The sequence below is a fragment of the Salvia hispanica genome, chromosome 4, assembly GCF_023119035.1.
Source record: "Salvia hispanica cultivar TCC Black 2014 chromosome 4, UniMelb_Shisp_WGS_1.0, whole genome shotgun sequence".
NCBI lineage: Eukaryota > Viridiplantae > Streptophyta > Magnoliopsida > Lamiales > Lamiaceae > Salvia > Salvia hispanica.
In genome coordinates, this window is record NC_062968.1 from 56760946 (window position 1) to 56775778 (window position 14833).

Sequence of the window (14833 nt, forward strand, 5' to 3'; positions counted from 1 at the left end):
AGACACGTGGAAAATGAGCGAAAAATGTGGATGAAAATGATTTTATCACCTATTTATATGCCAATAAATACTTTTTAAATGACTACTCCCTCTGTCCCGCTTTAAGAGTCCCGGTTAAGTCGGACACATATTTTAAGAAAGTGTTTATATTTTAGTGGATGATGGAACCCACTTTTAATTGAATGTGTAATAAATAAATGTTGTAGTGGATGTTGGGACTCACTTTTAATACTTTTTTATTTACTTTGTAGCATTTTTTATTAGTTTATTCCAACCGGGACTCCTAAAATAGGATGCCAGAAATTGATCAATTGGGACTGCTAAAATGAGACGGAAGAAGTACTATTTAACCACCGTTATAACATTTATAGTACAAACATTTTATCAACTAAAATGCATATCATCATCGGCTCATCGCTACATCTCCTCACAGAAATTACCAATAAACCAAGCATATAAGTTCAAAATGCATTATTATACAAAACAAATAGGAGAAATACATGCCACGATAACAGAGAAAATGGAGCTAATATGTTTGACAGTGAAGCTACTGAAACCAGCTCCTTTGATCACTAAATCCCACTCTTCAATAGTCCTCTCTTTCCCTTTGTGAGTGTGGGCCATCATCACCATGTCCAGCGCCAGCTTTGTGTCGCTGTACATGTCTTCTGCTCCCTCCATGATAACTGCCTCCACGATTATCACCTTCCATGTCTCCTCGGGGACCGCTTCCCGGCATTTCGTCAGTATCTGCACGCACTCATCGTCGCTCCAATCATGCAGCACCCACTGCATGTATATACAGTATATGCATTTCTTTTAGATACGTGATTTAAGAAAAATACATTAAATTAAAATAGAGACGAAGAAAGATTAAGTAAGAGAGATGAGAGGTACTCCCTCCGTCGCTTAAATATAAATAAAATATAAATATAAATATAAATATGCCAACACAAATACTCCCTCCGTCCCAGTTTGACCGGGTACGGGTTTTAAGAAATGTAAAGAAAAGTTGGTTGAAAAAGTTAGTGGAATGTGGGACCCACTTTTTTATATTGGTTTTATAATAAAATGTGAGTGAAGTGAGTTAGTGGAATGTGGGACCTACTACAATCTATGGTAAAAATGAAGTGTGACTCTGAATTGGGGACGGACCGAAATGGAAAAGCGTGACTCTTAATCGGGGACGGAGGGAGTACATAGCTGACTTACTCATATCATTGTGTTATATTGAGTTGATCAATTATCAAAGCTATCACATTAAGCTAGTTATTATTTGATTATACCTCTAACGTAAGAATTATTTTTGTTGTGAAAACAGAATCGTAACATCATAAAGTTATTGTATTCATAGTAAAATTAGTTGTATCCAGAAAAAAATAAAATTTTCGCTCCTTACAAGATTCGAACTCTGATGTTGTAAGGACTAGAAGCGATTCGTCATTCCCACAAAAGATTTTCAGTTAAAATACTGCAAGTTGGTATATACTTCATTCGTTTGTCAATAAGAAGCTCACTTTTGACTTTGGCTCAGGTTTTATAGAAGTTATAGAAAATATATGGTATAAGTTCGTGGAAAATGGTTACCATTTCTATATACTCCCTCCGTCCTCCATTAGGGGTAACACTTTGACTGGGCACGGATTTTAAGAAATGTAAAGAAAAGTTGGTTGAAAAAGTTAATGGAATGTGAGACCCACTTTTTTATATTGGTTTTATAATAAAATGTGAGTGAAATGAGTTAGTGGAATATGGGACCTACTTATCATTTATGGTAAAAATGAAGTGCTACTCTTAATTGGGGACGGACCAAAATGGAAATTAGTAACTCTTATTCGGGGACGGAGGGAGTATTAGTTTTTTTAAAAAAATGAGTAAGATATAGTTAAGGGATTGTGGAGTCCATTATAAAAGATATAGTTAAGGGATTGTGGAGTCCATTATAAAAAATAGTACTGTCTCTATCTCATGTTACTCACACTTTTCTATCTTGGCTCGTCCCAAACTATTTACAACGCATTATTTCTATTTTAAATAATATATTAAAGTTAATAAAGTATTTTTTATTAAGTGATCCCTCGTTGCACTTAAAATATTAATTTAACTATACTAAAATCAATCTCAAATTTGCGATCTAAAAGTAAAAATGCGTGTAACATGGGGCTTAGAAAGTAGTGGAGTACAATACTAAATAACAAAGGGGACAATTAATCACCAATGGAAGAAATGATAAATTGGGACGACAAATGACGGACGAGTAAAAATTAGAAATATAAAACAAAAGTAGTACCATAAGGAAAGCAGCATCAGCCTTGGGAATATGTTTGAACATGTCCCCCGCGAACATGCTCCACAACTTGTCCCTGCTGAGCCGCCGAGACAACGAGTGGGAGGTCGAAGTTGATCCCCTTGATCCACGGGCACGCCTCCACGATACAACGGATGGCCGTGCCATCGCCTCCGCCAACGTCCACCAACGAACCGATCCCTCCAAACACCCCACTCCATTGTACCCCTCCACAATCTCGGCCACGGCCCGCCTAGCGTGGCTCGCCATCCCATCATTGAAAATCTTGCTTTGGGCCGGATTCTGGGACCCGAAGTCCCAGATATCCTCCCCGTGCGCGGCCTCAAAGGCCGAACCTCCTTCCAAGGACACGTGCGTGCGCAGCCTGTGCCACGGGGCCAGCATTGCAGGGCTGGCCTCCATCAGCAGAAACGGAGCGATGCTTTTCGCTCCGTTTTTTAAAAGTAGGAGAGAGAGGGGAGTGTTGGAGTATTGGTTTGTGGGTTCGTTGATCTGGAAGAAGCCGCGGTAGATCAAGTACCGCATGATGCGGCCGAGGGCGGAGGGCGAGCAGGCTACAGCGGAGGCGAGGTCGGGCAGAGACACGGCGCCGCCCACAACCGGTCTACTAAAACAAAGACTTAGACTTTGTTAAGTTAACTTATACATTTAAACATGCATTAACATCCATTAAATGTAAAACATAACAACATTATGACAAAAATTAATCTGTTTTATTCATTGGAAAATAAAATAAGAGTTTTACAGTATTCAATCACTCGAAACGTGATTTCTAGTATACAAACTCTAACAATCTCCCACTTATACTCAAAACACTTTCGAGTATACAAAATGTGCTAACGTCTATTTCTCCCACTTATACTGAAAGCGAGAGGCCGAGAGGTCTTTAGTTTGAACTAACTAATTTCTAAAAACCCGTGTCGGGTCAAAGTGGGACAAATTTTGGGGGACGGAGGTAGTAACATTTGTTTGTGTTGCTTATTGTTTTATTTGTATGTAGATGATTGCATTCGTGTATAGCACCACCATCAAGAATCACGAGAGAAATATTTGCAGCGTGGACTCTTTAGTTTGAACTAACTAATTTTGTTAATAGTGATCAGAATTTAGGTAATGATACATTTTATAGGAGGCTCATTTATTTATAAGCCTATAGGGTATTGTTTAATTTGTTTGGATGTATTTTCCTTCAATTAGCATTTGGAGATATGTAGTGTAAGAATTGTGCAAAGCAGGGGAATTAAGAACAACATTATGACAAAAATTAATCTGTTTTATTCATTGGAAAATAAAATAAGAGTTTTACAGTATTCAATCACTCGAAACGTGATTTCTAGTATACAAACTCTAACAATCTCCCACTTATACTCAAAACACTTTCGAGTATACAAAATGTGCTAACGTCTATTTCTCCCACTTATACTGAAAGCGAGAGGCCGAGAGGTCTTTAGTTTGAACTAACTAATTTCTAAAAACCCGTGTCGGGTCAAAGTGGGACAAATTTTGGGGGACGGAGGTAGTAACATTTGTTTGTGTTGCTTATTGTTTTATTTGTATGTAGATGATTGCATTCGTGTATAGCACCACCATCAAGAATCACGAGAGAAATATTTGCAGCGTGGACTCTTTAGTTTGAACTAACTAATTTTGTTAATAGTGATCAGAATTTAGGTAATGATACATTTTATAGGAGGCTCATTTATTTATAAGCCTATAGGGTATTGTTTAATTTGTTTGGATGTATTTTCCTTCAATTAGCATTTGGAGATATGTAGTGTAAGAATTGTGCAAAGCAGGGGAATTAAGAAATTTGTTATTGTAACCGAGACTAGAGCTGAGAAATGCCCATGCATGATATATTAGGGAAGAAAATATGGCAATGAAATTATTTCATTTAATTTGTTGTAATACATAAAAATGACCCTACACGTTTCCAAATATAAAAGGCAAACGCCCCTCCTCCTAGCAAGGTAGAAAATTCCGCCACACATAACCTTTGAACAACAATATCCATCTCCATCATCACCGGCGACGGCGGAGACACGACGCAACCACCATTCTCCGCCACCGGCCCAGCCATTGCAATGGGCGAAGAAACCCCGGGAAACGACGTAATCTACCTCCATGGCGACCTTGACCTCAAGATCATCGAAGCCCGGTGCCTCCCCAACATGGACCTCCTCGTCGAGCGCCTCCGCCGCTTCCTCACCGCCTTCAAGGCCTTCAAGAAGCCATGCACCCCCTACCGCCGCCGCCGCCACCACCACCACAGCAAGATCATCACCAGCGACCCCTACGTCACCGTCTGCCTTGCTGGCGCCCGCGTCGCCCGCACCCGTGTCATCTCCAATTCCCAGAACCCCATCTGGGACGAGCATTTCAACATCCCCCTCGCCCACCCTGTCTCACACGTAAATCATCTGTCATTTAAATCATAACTTTTGGCTAACTTCTAAACTGAAATATAAAAAATCAGAACTTTTGCAGTTTTCTCGAATATCACGCAATGGTCAAATCTGAAATATATATGTCAAAATCAAACATGATATGACAACAGAACGACATTATTATTAATATGATGTCATTCTGTTGTCATTTCATATTTGTTTTTTGTCGTACTAGTTTCAATTTTGACCTTCACAGGACAATTTTGAAAATTTGAAAAAATTTATGATTTTATATTCCTGTTTCAAAAGTTATGAATTGACCAGATCTGCATGCATGCATGCAGATCGAGTTCGAGGTGAAGGACAACGACATGTTCGGCGCGGACCAGATCGGGGTGGCGAAGATGGAGGCGTGGCGGATCGCGTCGGGGGAGACGATCGACGAGTGGATCCCGCTGCTCGGGCCGCAGGGGCGGCCGTACAAGCCGGACACGGCCGTGCGGCTGCAGATCACGTTCACGCCGTGCAGCTCAAACCTGCACGGCGTGACGGATAAGTACGCGCTGCGGGAGAGCTACTTCCCGCTGCGGCACGGGGGGAAGGTGACGCTGTACCAGGACGCGCACGTGCCGGACGGGATGCTGCCAGAGATCGAGGTGGAGGGAGGGCAGATGTTCGAGCACGACAAGTGCTGGGAGGACATATGCCACGCCATCATGGAGGCGCACCACATGGTGTATATCGTGGGGTGGTCGATATACCACAAGGTGAGGCTCGTGAGGGAGGCGTCGCGGCCGCTCCCCCGCGGCGGTGAACTCACACTGGGGGAGCTGCTCAAGTATAAGTCCCAGGAAGGGGTGAGGGTGCTGCTCTTGGTTTGGGATGATAAGACTTCCCATAGCAAGTTCTTCATCAATACTGTATGTATGCATTACTTTCACTATGTTTTTTAACTAATCATCATAAAATGTCACGCCAGTTTGATAAAATAGATAACTCATCTATCTTTGAATTATACAGTATAACTTAAAATGTTCTGTTTATTTATCTTTCCTACTAAAGTGCCCCTAATTATTTAGTTTCTGATCTGATGTAGACAGGAGTAATGGAAACTCATGACGAAGAAACTCGCAAGTTTTTTAAGCACTCCTCGGTCACATGCGTTCTTGCTCCTCGTTACGGAAGCAATAAGCTTAGCATTTTCAAACAACAGGCATCCTTTCTTCTTCTTTTACTCCCTTTGTCCGTTATTTATTGGCTCGGATTTTAAAAAATGTAATGAAAAGTAGATGGAAAATATAACGGAATGTGAGTCATACTTTTATAGTACTACCAGTTTTATGGATAAAATGTGAATGAGATAAGGTTAGTGGAACGTGCAAATCACCAAAAATAGGAGTAGTAAAAAATAAATAAGACAATTATTTGCGGATGGACGAAAAATCAAATTGAGCCAATTAATAACATGCAGGTTGTGGGAACAATTTACACTCACCATCAGAAATGTGTGATAGTTGACACTCAAGACCACGGCAACAACCGGAAAATCACAACATTCATCGGCGGTCTCGACCTCTGCGACGGCCGCTACGACACACCCGAGCACCGCCTCTATCGCGATCTCAAAACCGTGTTCCGTGGCGACTATCATAATCCCACATTCGGTGTTAGAACCTCCTCTCTGTCTATCTATCTATCTGATTAATTTCTTCACTAGTCTGACCAATGGGGTGCCTTTGTATTTACACTTTTGATAGACAGGAACTAAGGCTCCAAGACAGCCGTGGCACGATCTACACTGCAAGATAGAAGGCCCGGCCGCCTACGACATCCTCACCAATTTCGAGCAGCGATGGAAGAAAGCCACTAAATGGAACAAGATCGGTCAGAAGCTGACCCGATTCTCGCGCTGGCACGATGCTCTCATCAAGATTGACAAAATCTCATGGATCAATAGTCCTTCCATGAACATCCCAAATGATCATCCTTTGCTGTGGGTGTATGAGGAAAATGATCCTGATAACTGGCATGTTCAGGTTAGGCTATAAATCGTCCCCGTCTTCGTTTTTCCCTTTTGTTTTTCGTTCAAACTAATGAGACCGCTTCCGATGTCCACAGATTTTCCGGTCCATAGATTCCGGTTCGCTCAAGGGATTTCCCAAGAGTGTGTATGCAGCTGAAAAGCAAGTAAAAATTTGTGAATCTTGAATATGTTTTTTATTGTGTATGTGATGTTGAATGATGATGGACTTTTGATTTCTCAGAATCTGGTTTGTGCTAAAAATTTGGTGATTGATAGAAGCATTCAAATGGCTTATATCCAAGCAATTAGATCTGCTCAACACTTCATTTACATTGAGAATCAATATTTCCTTGGGTCATCTTATGCCTGGCCCCACTACAAACATGCAGGTTCATTCCATTTATCCAATTTTCTTACTTCAATTAGTTATCTTAAACTAGTACTTATATATGTGTGTTTTTTGTAGGGGCTGATAATTTAATCCCAATGGAAATAGCATTGAAAATAGTGAGCAAAATAAGGGCTAAAGAGAAATTCAGAGTTTATATTGTTATTCCAATGTGGCCAGAAGGTGTTCCTAGCTCTGCTGCTGTTCAAGAAATCCTTTACTGGCAGGTTAACTAATCCATTCACTTTTTTCTTGCCTTATAATGTTAGGACTGTCGACTTCACATTAGTTTGATATTATTCGTTTTGGACCAAAATGATATAGGCACAGACGATGCAAATGATGTACGAGCTCATTGCGAAAGAAATAAGGTCGGCTAATCTGGTGAACGCGCATCCAACGGACTATCTCAACTTCTACTGCCTGGGCAACCGCGAGGAGTATCGGAAGAAATCGTCTAGCGAGGCCTCGTCGCATCCAAACGCAGTAAGTGTTTGAACTCCTTTCACCGGTACTCGGGTTGAATTGAATGTAGAAATAGAAATGACGGATGCAGGAACCGAGGACGAGCACGAGGAAGACCAAATCAGGCCGGTTCATGATATACGTGCACGCCAAGGGAATGATAGTGGACGATGAGTACGTGATAATCGGCTCAGCCAACATCAACCAGCGCTCCATGGCCGGTTCAAGAGACACCGAGATCGCCATGGGAGCCTATCAGCCGCACCACACATGGGCCAAGAAGAAGTGCCATCCGCGCGGCCAGGTGTACGGGTACAGAATGTCGCTGTGGGCGGAGCATTTGGGGAAGATCCACCCTTGCTTCAAGGAAGCCAGCGAGCGGGAATGTGTCGACTATGTTAACACAGTTGCGGAAGAGAACTGGAGGAGATTCACGGCCGACAAGTTCATGTCGTTGCAAGGTCATATTCTCAAATATCCCGTGCGTATCGATGGCGATGGAAACGTCAGTTCCCGGCCCGGATTTGAGACCTTCCCGGATGTTGGTGGTAAGGTGTTAGGGGCTCCAACTAACCTGCCTGATGCTTTGACAACTTAACTAAATCTTCATTTATTTTTGTTATACTATTCTTTCTTTACAATATATATCAACAAGAATTTAAATGTGTTACTTTAATATATTGTATTAGTGTTTATCTTGTTTCAAATATATCAAGTTCTCAACATAAATTTCCAACAAGTAGTATCAAGATCCAAGTCATTCTTCCATCAAGGCATGGAAGAAATGGCAAATCCCGGAGAATCAAGGAGTGCTCGAAAATCAAAACGATTAAGCTTCAAAGCTTGAGAAGCGAAATGGAAAATTAATGAAAGATTCCGAGAATGCTATGCAATACACGAAAAAGAACGTCAAAAATGGTCACCAAATATTATAACACAATCAAAGTTTGTAACAAAACATCATCATGTCATTTTGCAATTGCTATAATAAAAACAAATTCTTGATTACTCTATACATAAATCAAATAGCATATTGGTTCGAGTAATTTAAATAAATTACATGAACTAAACTAATGTTGAATGAGTTACTTGACAGTAACTTTTCCAACCATACCAGCCCCTTGATGAGGAGCGCAGTAGAAAGAGTACGTCCCTTTCTCCGTCAAAGTGACTTCGTACGTATCGCCTTTCGCGTTCAGCAGGTCCTCTTCCGGCATCGATATCTTCGCCGCGTCGACCCCGGCCGGAACCTCGTCTTCGTCGAACACCACGTTGTGCGGGTATCCGGCGTTGTTGAAGAAGATGATCTTTTCGCCGGACGCCACTTCAAAGTTCTGGGGGGCGAAAACTAGCCCCCCGTCGTCACTGCCAAGAGTGATCTGAATGGCCATGGCGTTGCCGGCCACAACTGCACTCACTGCGAGTGCAGCTGTGGCCGCCGCCAGGCCCTTCGCAAAGGCTCTCGCCACGAGCCTGGGCGCTCTGGCTCCAGCAGCGACCAGTCTCGTGGCGGGGGCCTTAGGGGTCGGGTGTGAGAGTTTAGGGCTCAAGCATGAAGTCATCACGGGAGTAAATGGAGAGGTGAGAGTGGCCATATTTAGGAATTGTGTAGCAATAGGAAAATGAGGAAACCAAGTGGAGTTTATATGTGGGAATAGTAAAAATGGCCATGTTTAGGCTAGATTTTGTGTGGTGTTTGTTTGTTGGATCAATAATCAAATCAAACACAAGTAATTCGTTTTGGAATATTGGAAGTTATTAATAAGAGAAAACAAACAATGAGGTAAATGTAGAATGAAATCAACTAGTGTAGTACAACCATATCCATAATGTACTTCAATGGGAGGATGATTGCAAGTACACTATTAAATTAGAGGCCACAAAAATTCATATCTTTAGAAAACTAAATTCAGAATAAGTAATTAAAAATGATAAGCTCCTCAAACGCTAAAAATTAGGCTCGACAAAATATTTAATTTAAAGACAATGTTAAGAGTATCATTATTTCTTAGGTAGTTCGATAAGGTAAGGCTATCTCAAGAGAATCACAAACTAAGTAAATATTTCCTAATTATCCCATTTTCAAAATTTCTTCTTCTGAATTTGATAATGGAATTTTGTTTAAAAAAATTGTCTTTTGAAACTTTTAAAATTGAAAACAGATTTGGTACTATCAAATATGGTGTATGTCGATTTCATATCTGGAAGTTGTTATTATGGTTTTATAACCCTATTGTTTTGCACCAACGCTTGGTAAGAAAATGCATGAAAATTGAAACAATAGTACTCCCTCCGTCCCGCTTTAGGAGTCCCGGTTGAGTCGGGCACATGTTTTAAGAAAAAAGTGTTTGAGTGTGTAATAAGTAAATATTGTAGTGGATGTTGGGACCCACTTTTAATTGATTGTCCAATAAATAAGTGTTGTAGTGAATGTTTGGGACCCACTTTTAACACTTTTCTATTAGTTGTAGTGGATGTTGGGACCCACTTTTAACACTTTGTAGGTATTTTTTATTAATTTATTTCAACCGGGACTCCTAAAGCGGGACGCCCAAAATTGATCAACCGGGACTCCTAAAGCGGGACGGAGGGAGTATTTTTTTTATGAAAAAAAATGTCTTTATAATAGTTTATTGAAAAATCACTACCTATTTGTCAAACAATACAAATATCAGAAAAATAGTACTACCTTCGTCCACGAAAATTCGTCCCGGTTTGACCGGACACGGGTTTTAAGAAATGTAATGGGAAGTGAGTTGAAAAAGTTAGTAGATTGTGGGTCCTACTTTTATATATTAGTTTTATAATAAAATGTGAGTAGGAATAAGTGAGTGGAATATGGGGTCCACTACCAAAAATGGCACTCCCTCCGTCCCATTGAAGATGACCCACTTTTCTTTTTAGTTTGTCCCAATCAAGATGACCCATTGCTTAAAATGGAAACCCATTTATCTCTACTTTATTCCCTCTCTCTTACTTTACTCTCTCCACTTAACACACAAAATAAAGTTGCATAAAATCCCGTGCCGCCCAAGAAAGGGGTCATCTTCCTTGGGACGGAGAGAGTAAAAGTGAAATGAGACAAATTTTGGGGGACGGACGGAAATGAAAAAATGGGACAAATTTTCGTGGACGGAGGTAGTACATTCTAATTTTTTTTGTGCGAAATTTCTAGCATGATATGATATAGCCCGAAGCCCGAAGCCTGAAACCCAAAAAATTGGCATTAGGGCCGGAAACTTCAAACAAAAGAAATCCAGCCTAGAGCACGACTGACCCAAACCTAAAATTATCTAGAGCCCAATAAAAGTGCTTGAAATGAAGTGAGTTGGCTAGAATATGAACACATATAAGGTATGTGCATCGCACAGGTGTTACGCTAGTTCAATTCTAAATTTCAAACATTATGACGTAACCAAATAATGGATTTGGAATAAAAAAAAACTCCAATTCCAAGTCCACACTCTCAATTCCATGCTACCAAACAGACTATAAGAGTATAATGTCTAACAAAGACACTAAGTATTAGAAAAGGCTGTGCAGTTCTACATTAATAAACATAAGGAATCACCAACAAAGAGTAAAGTATCTCAGTCTACTTTGGTTCAGATATGATCGGCCATCATATCGTAAAATGTACAGATTATGCCAGTACAGATCTATCTGATACAAATATCGACAACAATAACATCCTATTTACATTACATGAACAATGATGTGAATAAATATGTACAGCCATACAAATGAAAGTGTCACTAGCATTTCCGACCTTTCAGAAAGGCGGAAAAGTACTGTCGTTGCTGTCCTCATCCATGTCCAGATATTTGATGTTCATGTTATCGTTTGGATTTGGATTGAAACTCGAATTCACGTAGCACTTCATCTCATGGAATAGATTCAAATGGTCCACCAGCTTATGAAAAACATTGCAACCACAACACTGACAGACAAAACGACACTCATTATTTTGCACCTTAGTACAATATTTGATTGGTGCATAAAGATGCATTCACAAAAGAAGTTCTAACAATAGTTGAGACTCTTCACTGGTGGAAAACTTTCTGCTTTTAGCTTAGCTTAACATTTAGAAGATTTACAAATCTTAAATTTCATATTCAACTTCTACAAAGCTAAAATAATGGCAAGAATCTAAAACCACCAAGAGGTTTTCTTTCACTCCTGATTCGTCGCCAACAACATACTATAACACTTTACACCTCAACCATTTAGATATGGAGTACTCCTTTAAAAGAATTCAGCACACTTCTTTACACACAACAAAGAATCATAGAATCAAAGAATTCAGCACACTTCAATTTGCCTAGTAAAAATCCCAGAACCTTAACACTCCGATTCATATATTTTTTTATGTTATTGGCTACAGATAGTCAGATACAAGCACCATCTATGCTTACGAATTCTCAAAGTAGAATCACTTCCCCAAAAACACAATCTTTCACAACCAAATAGCCATGTAGCAATTTCCCCCAAAATATAAAGAACAACAAAATACAATTGCTGAGGAATGAGGATAAAGATCTGTTTTTTCCCCCAATTCAGTGTTCATGAATCTTGATCGATTATCAATAATATGCAATATACATCTGAATAATTATTTAACCAATTCAGCATCAAGATCACATATTCATCAACCAATTCTGATGACACAAAGATATCATTGATTACTTCCAATTTCATAACCAATTCAGCATCAAGATCAAATTTTCATCAACCAATTCTGTGGACACAAAGATATCATTGATTACTTCCAATTTCATAACCAATTCAGCATCAAGATCAAATATTCATCAACCAATTCTGATGACACAAAGATATGATTGATTACTTCCAATTTCATAACCAATTCAGCATCAAGATCAAATATTCATCAACCAATTCTGTGGACACAAAGATGACATTGACTATTCCCAATCTCATAACCAAAATGCTAATAATCACAGGCATTACCTGAACGAATACGGTGCCGTCGGTGTAGGCATGAGGATTGATGGCGCGAGTGGTGCGCTGGCCGCAGACGTTGCAAGTGAAGGCCACGCGCATCCGACGCCGAGGCGATTTCGTGAAGAGCGACCACGGGAAAGTGGACACGCGCTCCGTAACGGAATCGGAATCCGAACCGGCGGGAACGGGCGGGCCCTCCATACCCGACCCGGTCGTCCACCCGCCCACGTTCGCGGCGCTGAGCACCAGCGCCATCGCATCGTCCTTCGAGAAGGTTCCGTTGCTTAAAATTGGGGCGAGGGCGGAATCGGAACTGAGATCGCGGTCGCTGTTGAGTTTTCCGTCGCTGTTATTGCCATCTGTGAAATTGCAGAAGCGGAAAAAGGGCTGAAATCGGGAATATGAAATCAAAATTAGGGCTTGAGAGAGGGGAAAAAAGGAAGCTTACTTTTGGGGGAAATTGAGCATCGGAGGAGACGAGGGAGAGGAGGTTGCTTGGATTTGAAAGGAGAGAACAGGCGTAGAGAGCCGGCGCCGGTGATGGTGGTGGTGGTGGTGGCGGTGGTTATAGTTTCCATTATTCAGCTGAGCTTGGTGAATTGCATCAGAGAGAGAACAAATTCATACATAATCTTTTTATTTCTAATTTTTCTTCTTTTTTCTTAGAGATAATAAGAGTGTTATTTTTCGGGCTAACTAATTGCATGGGTCACATTGGGCTTAGATTGGTTTTGAGTTAGAATATTATCTCTAAAATCACGAACTTTGATCGTATTTTGATATTTCTCGCGAAATTTAAAATTAGTCTAAAATATTATAAACTTTACATTTTGTTTATTACTCCCTCCGTCCCGTTTAAGATGATACATTTTCCTTTTTAGTTTGTCCCAACTAAGATGACATATTTCTTTTTTTAATAACTTTATCTCTCCAATTAATACACTCAATCATTTTTTCTCACTCCTATTAAAATATCCATTTTTCTTTATTTTTCTACTTTAATACTTACATTCACCTTCTTTCTCCAATTAAACACTTTAATCAATAACTCCTAAAATTCTGTGCCGGCTAAGTAATGTGTCATCTTAGCCGGGACGGAGGGAGTATTTCTTATGGCAGGTCAATCACTATATCCAACCAATTTCCGTGCAATGTTTTTTCCTACTTGGAAATTCTAAATTTACGTGATTTTCTACGTAGCTTTTTATCCTACTTGTCACAAACATAAAAAACAATCTAAAATATCATAAACATTCTATAGTTGCCCACATTATAAGAATTTTGCTGAAGATATCTTATTTGAGTTGTCATGAAAAATAACAAACAAAATATAAAGTTTGTGATATTTTAGGTTAATTTTAAAGTTTGGGAAATACCAAAATTTGACCAAAGTTTATAGTTTTAGGAATCGGTATCCCTTTGAATGCATATTGGATTTATTTATTTAATACTCCCAAAAAGGTATATTGACTAATAAGTTGACTTTAATACTCCGTGAGTAACCAAATCCAATCTATTCTATGGTCTTAATTAATATGGTTCAATAGATTTATTCTCTATTATTTTCTCTTTGGATCTTATAAACGAAAATAAAATTTGTACTAATTTATCTTAAATATTAGTAGCACAGAAGGTTGATTTGGGCTACTGCAATTTGGTAATAAGCATTAATATAATGACAAAACAAATTAGATGTATATAGATATGTATCAATATAAGATGATGAGATCGCATGCATATAGAAATAAATGTAGACCACAAAATTGAGAAGAAAAAAAGGATGGGAGAAAGAGATTCCTCCAAATTGAATGCAGAGAGAGGAATATAATGTATTTATGGGTCATCTGTTGCCATTAATGGCACTGGTCCTCTTTCTTGGATTTTAAAAGCACTCACTCACAACAACATTGCAACCCTTCTCCTCTTTTAAAGCCACTGAATCAATACCACTTCTCAATGCTTTTTTTCTTCTCTTAACAGAAAAGAAGAGGGCATAGAATGAGAGCAAGCTAGCTAGTGTGTTTGCAGAGAAAAAACGTTGAAACAGTCGGAATGATGTTGGCTCGATTCACTCAGATGAACTCTTACGGTGATAGTCCAAGTCTGATTGAGCCGTGCCAATATCTTTCTGATTGTTTCATGTAGTATCATATTGTGGCAACACCGCACCAAGCTTTAAAGGTTTGTTTTTTAGGTAATATTGATGAAATTCTTGATTGTTTTTTTTTTATGTTTATGTTATGTTAAGAATCTACATATGCTATAATTTGATTATGTTATGAATCAGATTAATTAATCTG

At 39.5% G+C, this 14833-nt stretch overlaps 3 protein-coding genes and 1 pseudogene across 7 annotated transcripts; 1 reads left to right on the top strand and 3 right to left on the bottom strand.

The window, feature by feature from the left end:
* Positions 1-474: 474 nt before the first annotated feature.
* Positions 475-4388, bottom strand: LOC125221499 (annotated as a pseudogene).
* Positions 4297-8169, top strand: LOC125224061 (phospholipase D delta-like). 5 transcript variants are annotated; one of them, XM_048127403.1, is made up of 10 exons: positions 4297-4719; positions 5040-5615; positions 5792-5941; positions 6149-6361; positions 6453-6731; positions 6814-6882; positions 6960-7107; positions 7185-7333; positions 7431-7579; positions 7671-8169. In XM_048127403.1, the coding sequence occupies exons 1-10, from the start codon at positions 4393-4395 to the stop codon at positions 8167-8169; spliced, it is 2559 nt and encodes an 852-aa protein (XP_047983360.1). In that variant the 5' UTR covers positions 4297-4392. The 5 variants fall into 5 exon arrangements, with proteins under 5 accessions (XP_047983360.1, XP_047983362.1, XP_047983361.1 ...); XM_048127405.1 differs by having other exon boundaries at positions 5792-5908; positions 6167-6361; positions 7431-7598; positions 7687-8169; XM_048127404.1 differs by having other exon boundaries at positions 5792-5908; positions 6167-6361; positions 7431-7592; positions 7663-8169.
* A 311-nt stretch (positions 8170-8480) lies between these two features.
* LOC125219761 (plastocyanin-like) lies at positions 8481-9224 on the bottom strand. The gene has a single exon (XM_048121815.1). The coding sequence runs from the start codon at positions 9164-9166 to the stop codon at positions 8657-8659; it is 510 nt and encodes a 169-aa protein (XP_047977772.1). The 5' UTR covers positions 9167-9224; the 3' UTR covers positions 8481-8656.
* A 1872-nt stretch (positions 9225-11096) lies between these two features.
* Positions 11097-13176, bottom strand: LOC125218837. Its single transcript, XM_048120613.1, has 3 exons — positions 12982-13176; positions 12540-12892; positions 11097-11511 (listed from the first exon to the last, which is right to left on the bottom strand). Exons 1-3 carry the CDS (start codon positions 13109-13111, stop codon positions 11344-11346), a joined length of 651 nt encoding a protein of 216 aa, XP_047976570.1. The 5' UTR covers positions 13112-13176; the 3' UTR covers positions 11097-11343.
* Positions 13177-14833: the final 1657 nt, after the last annotated feature.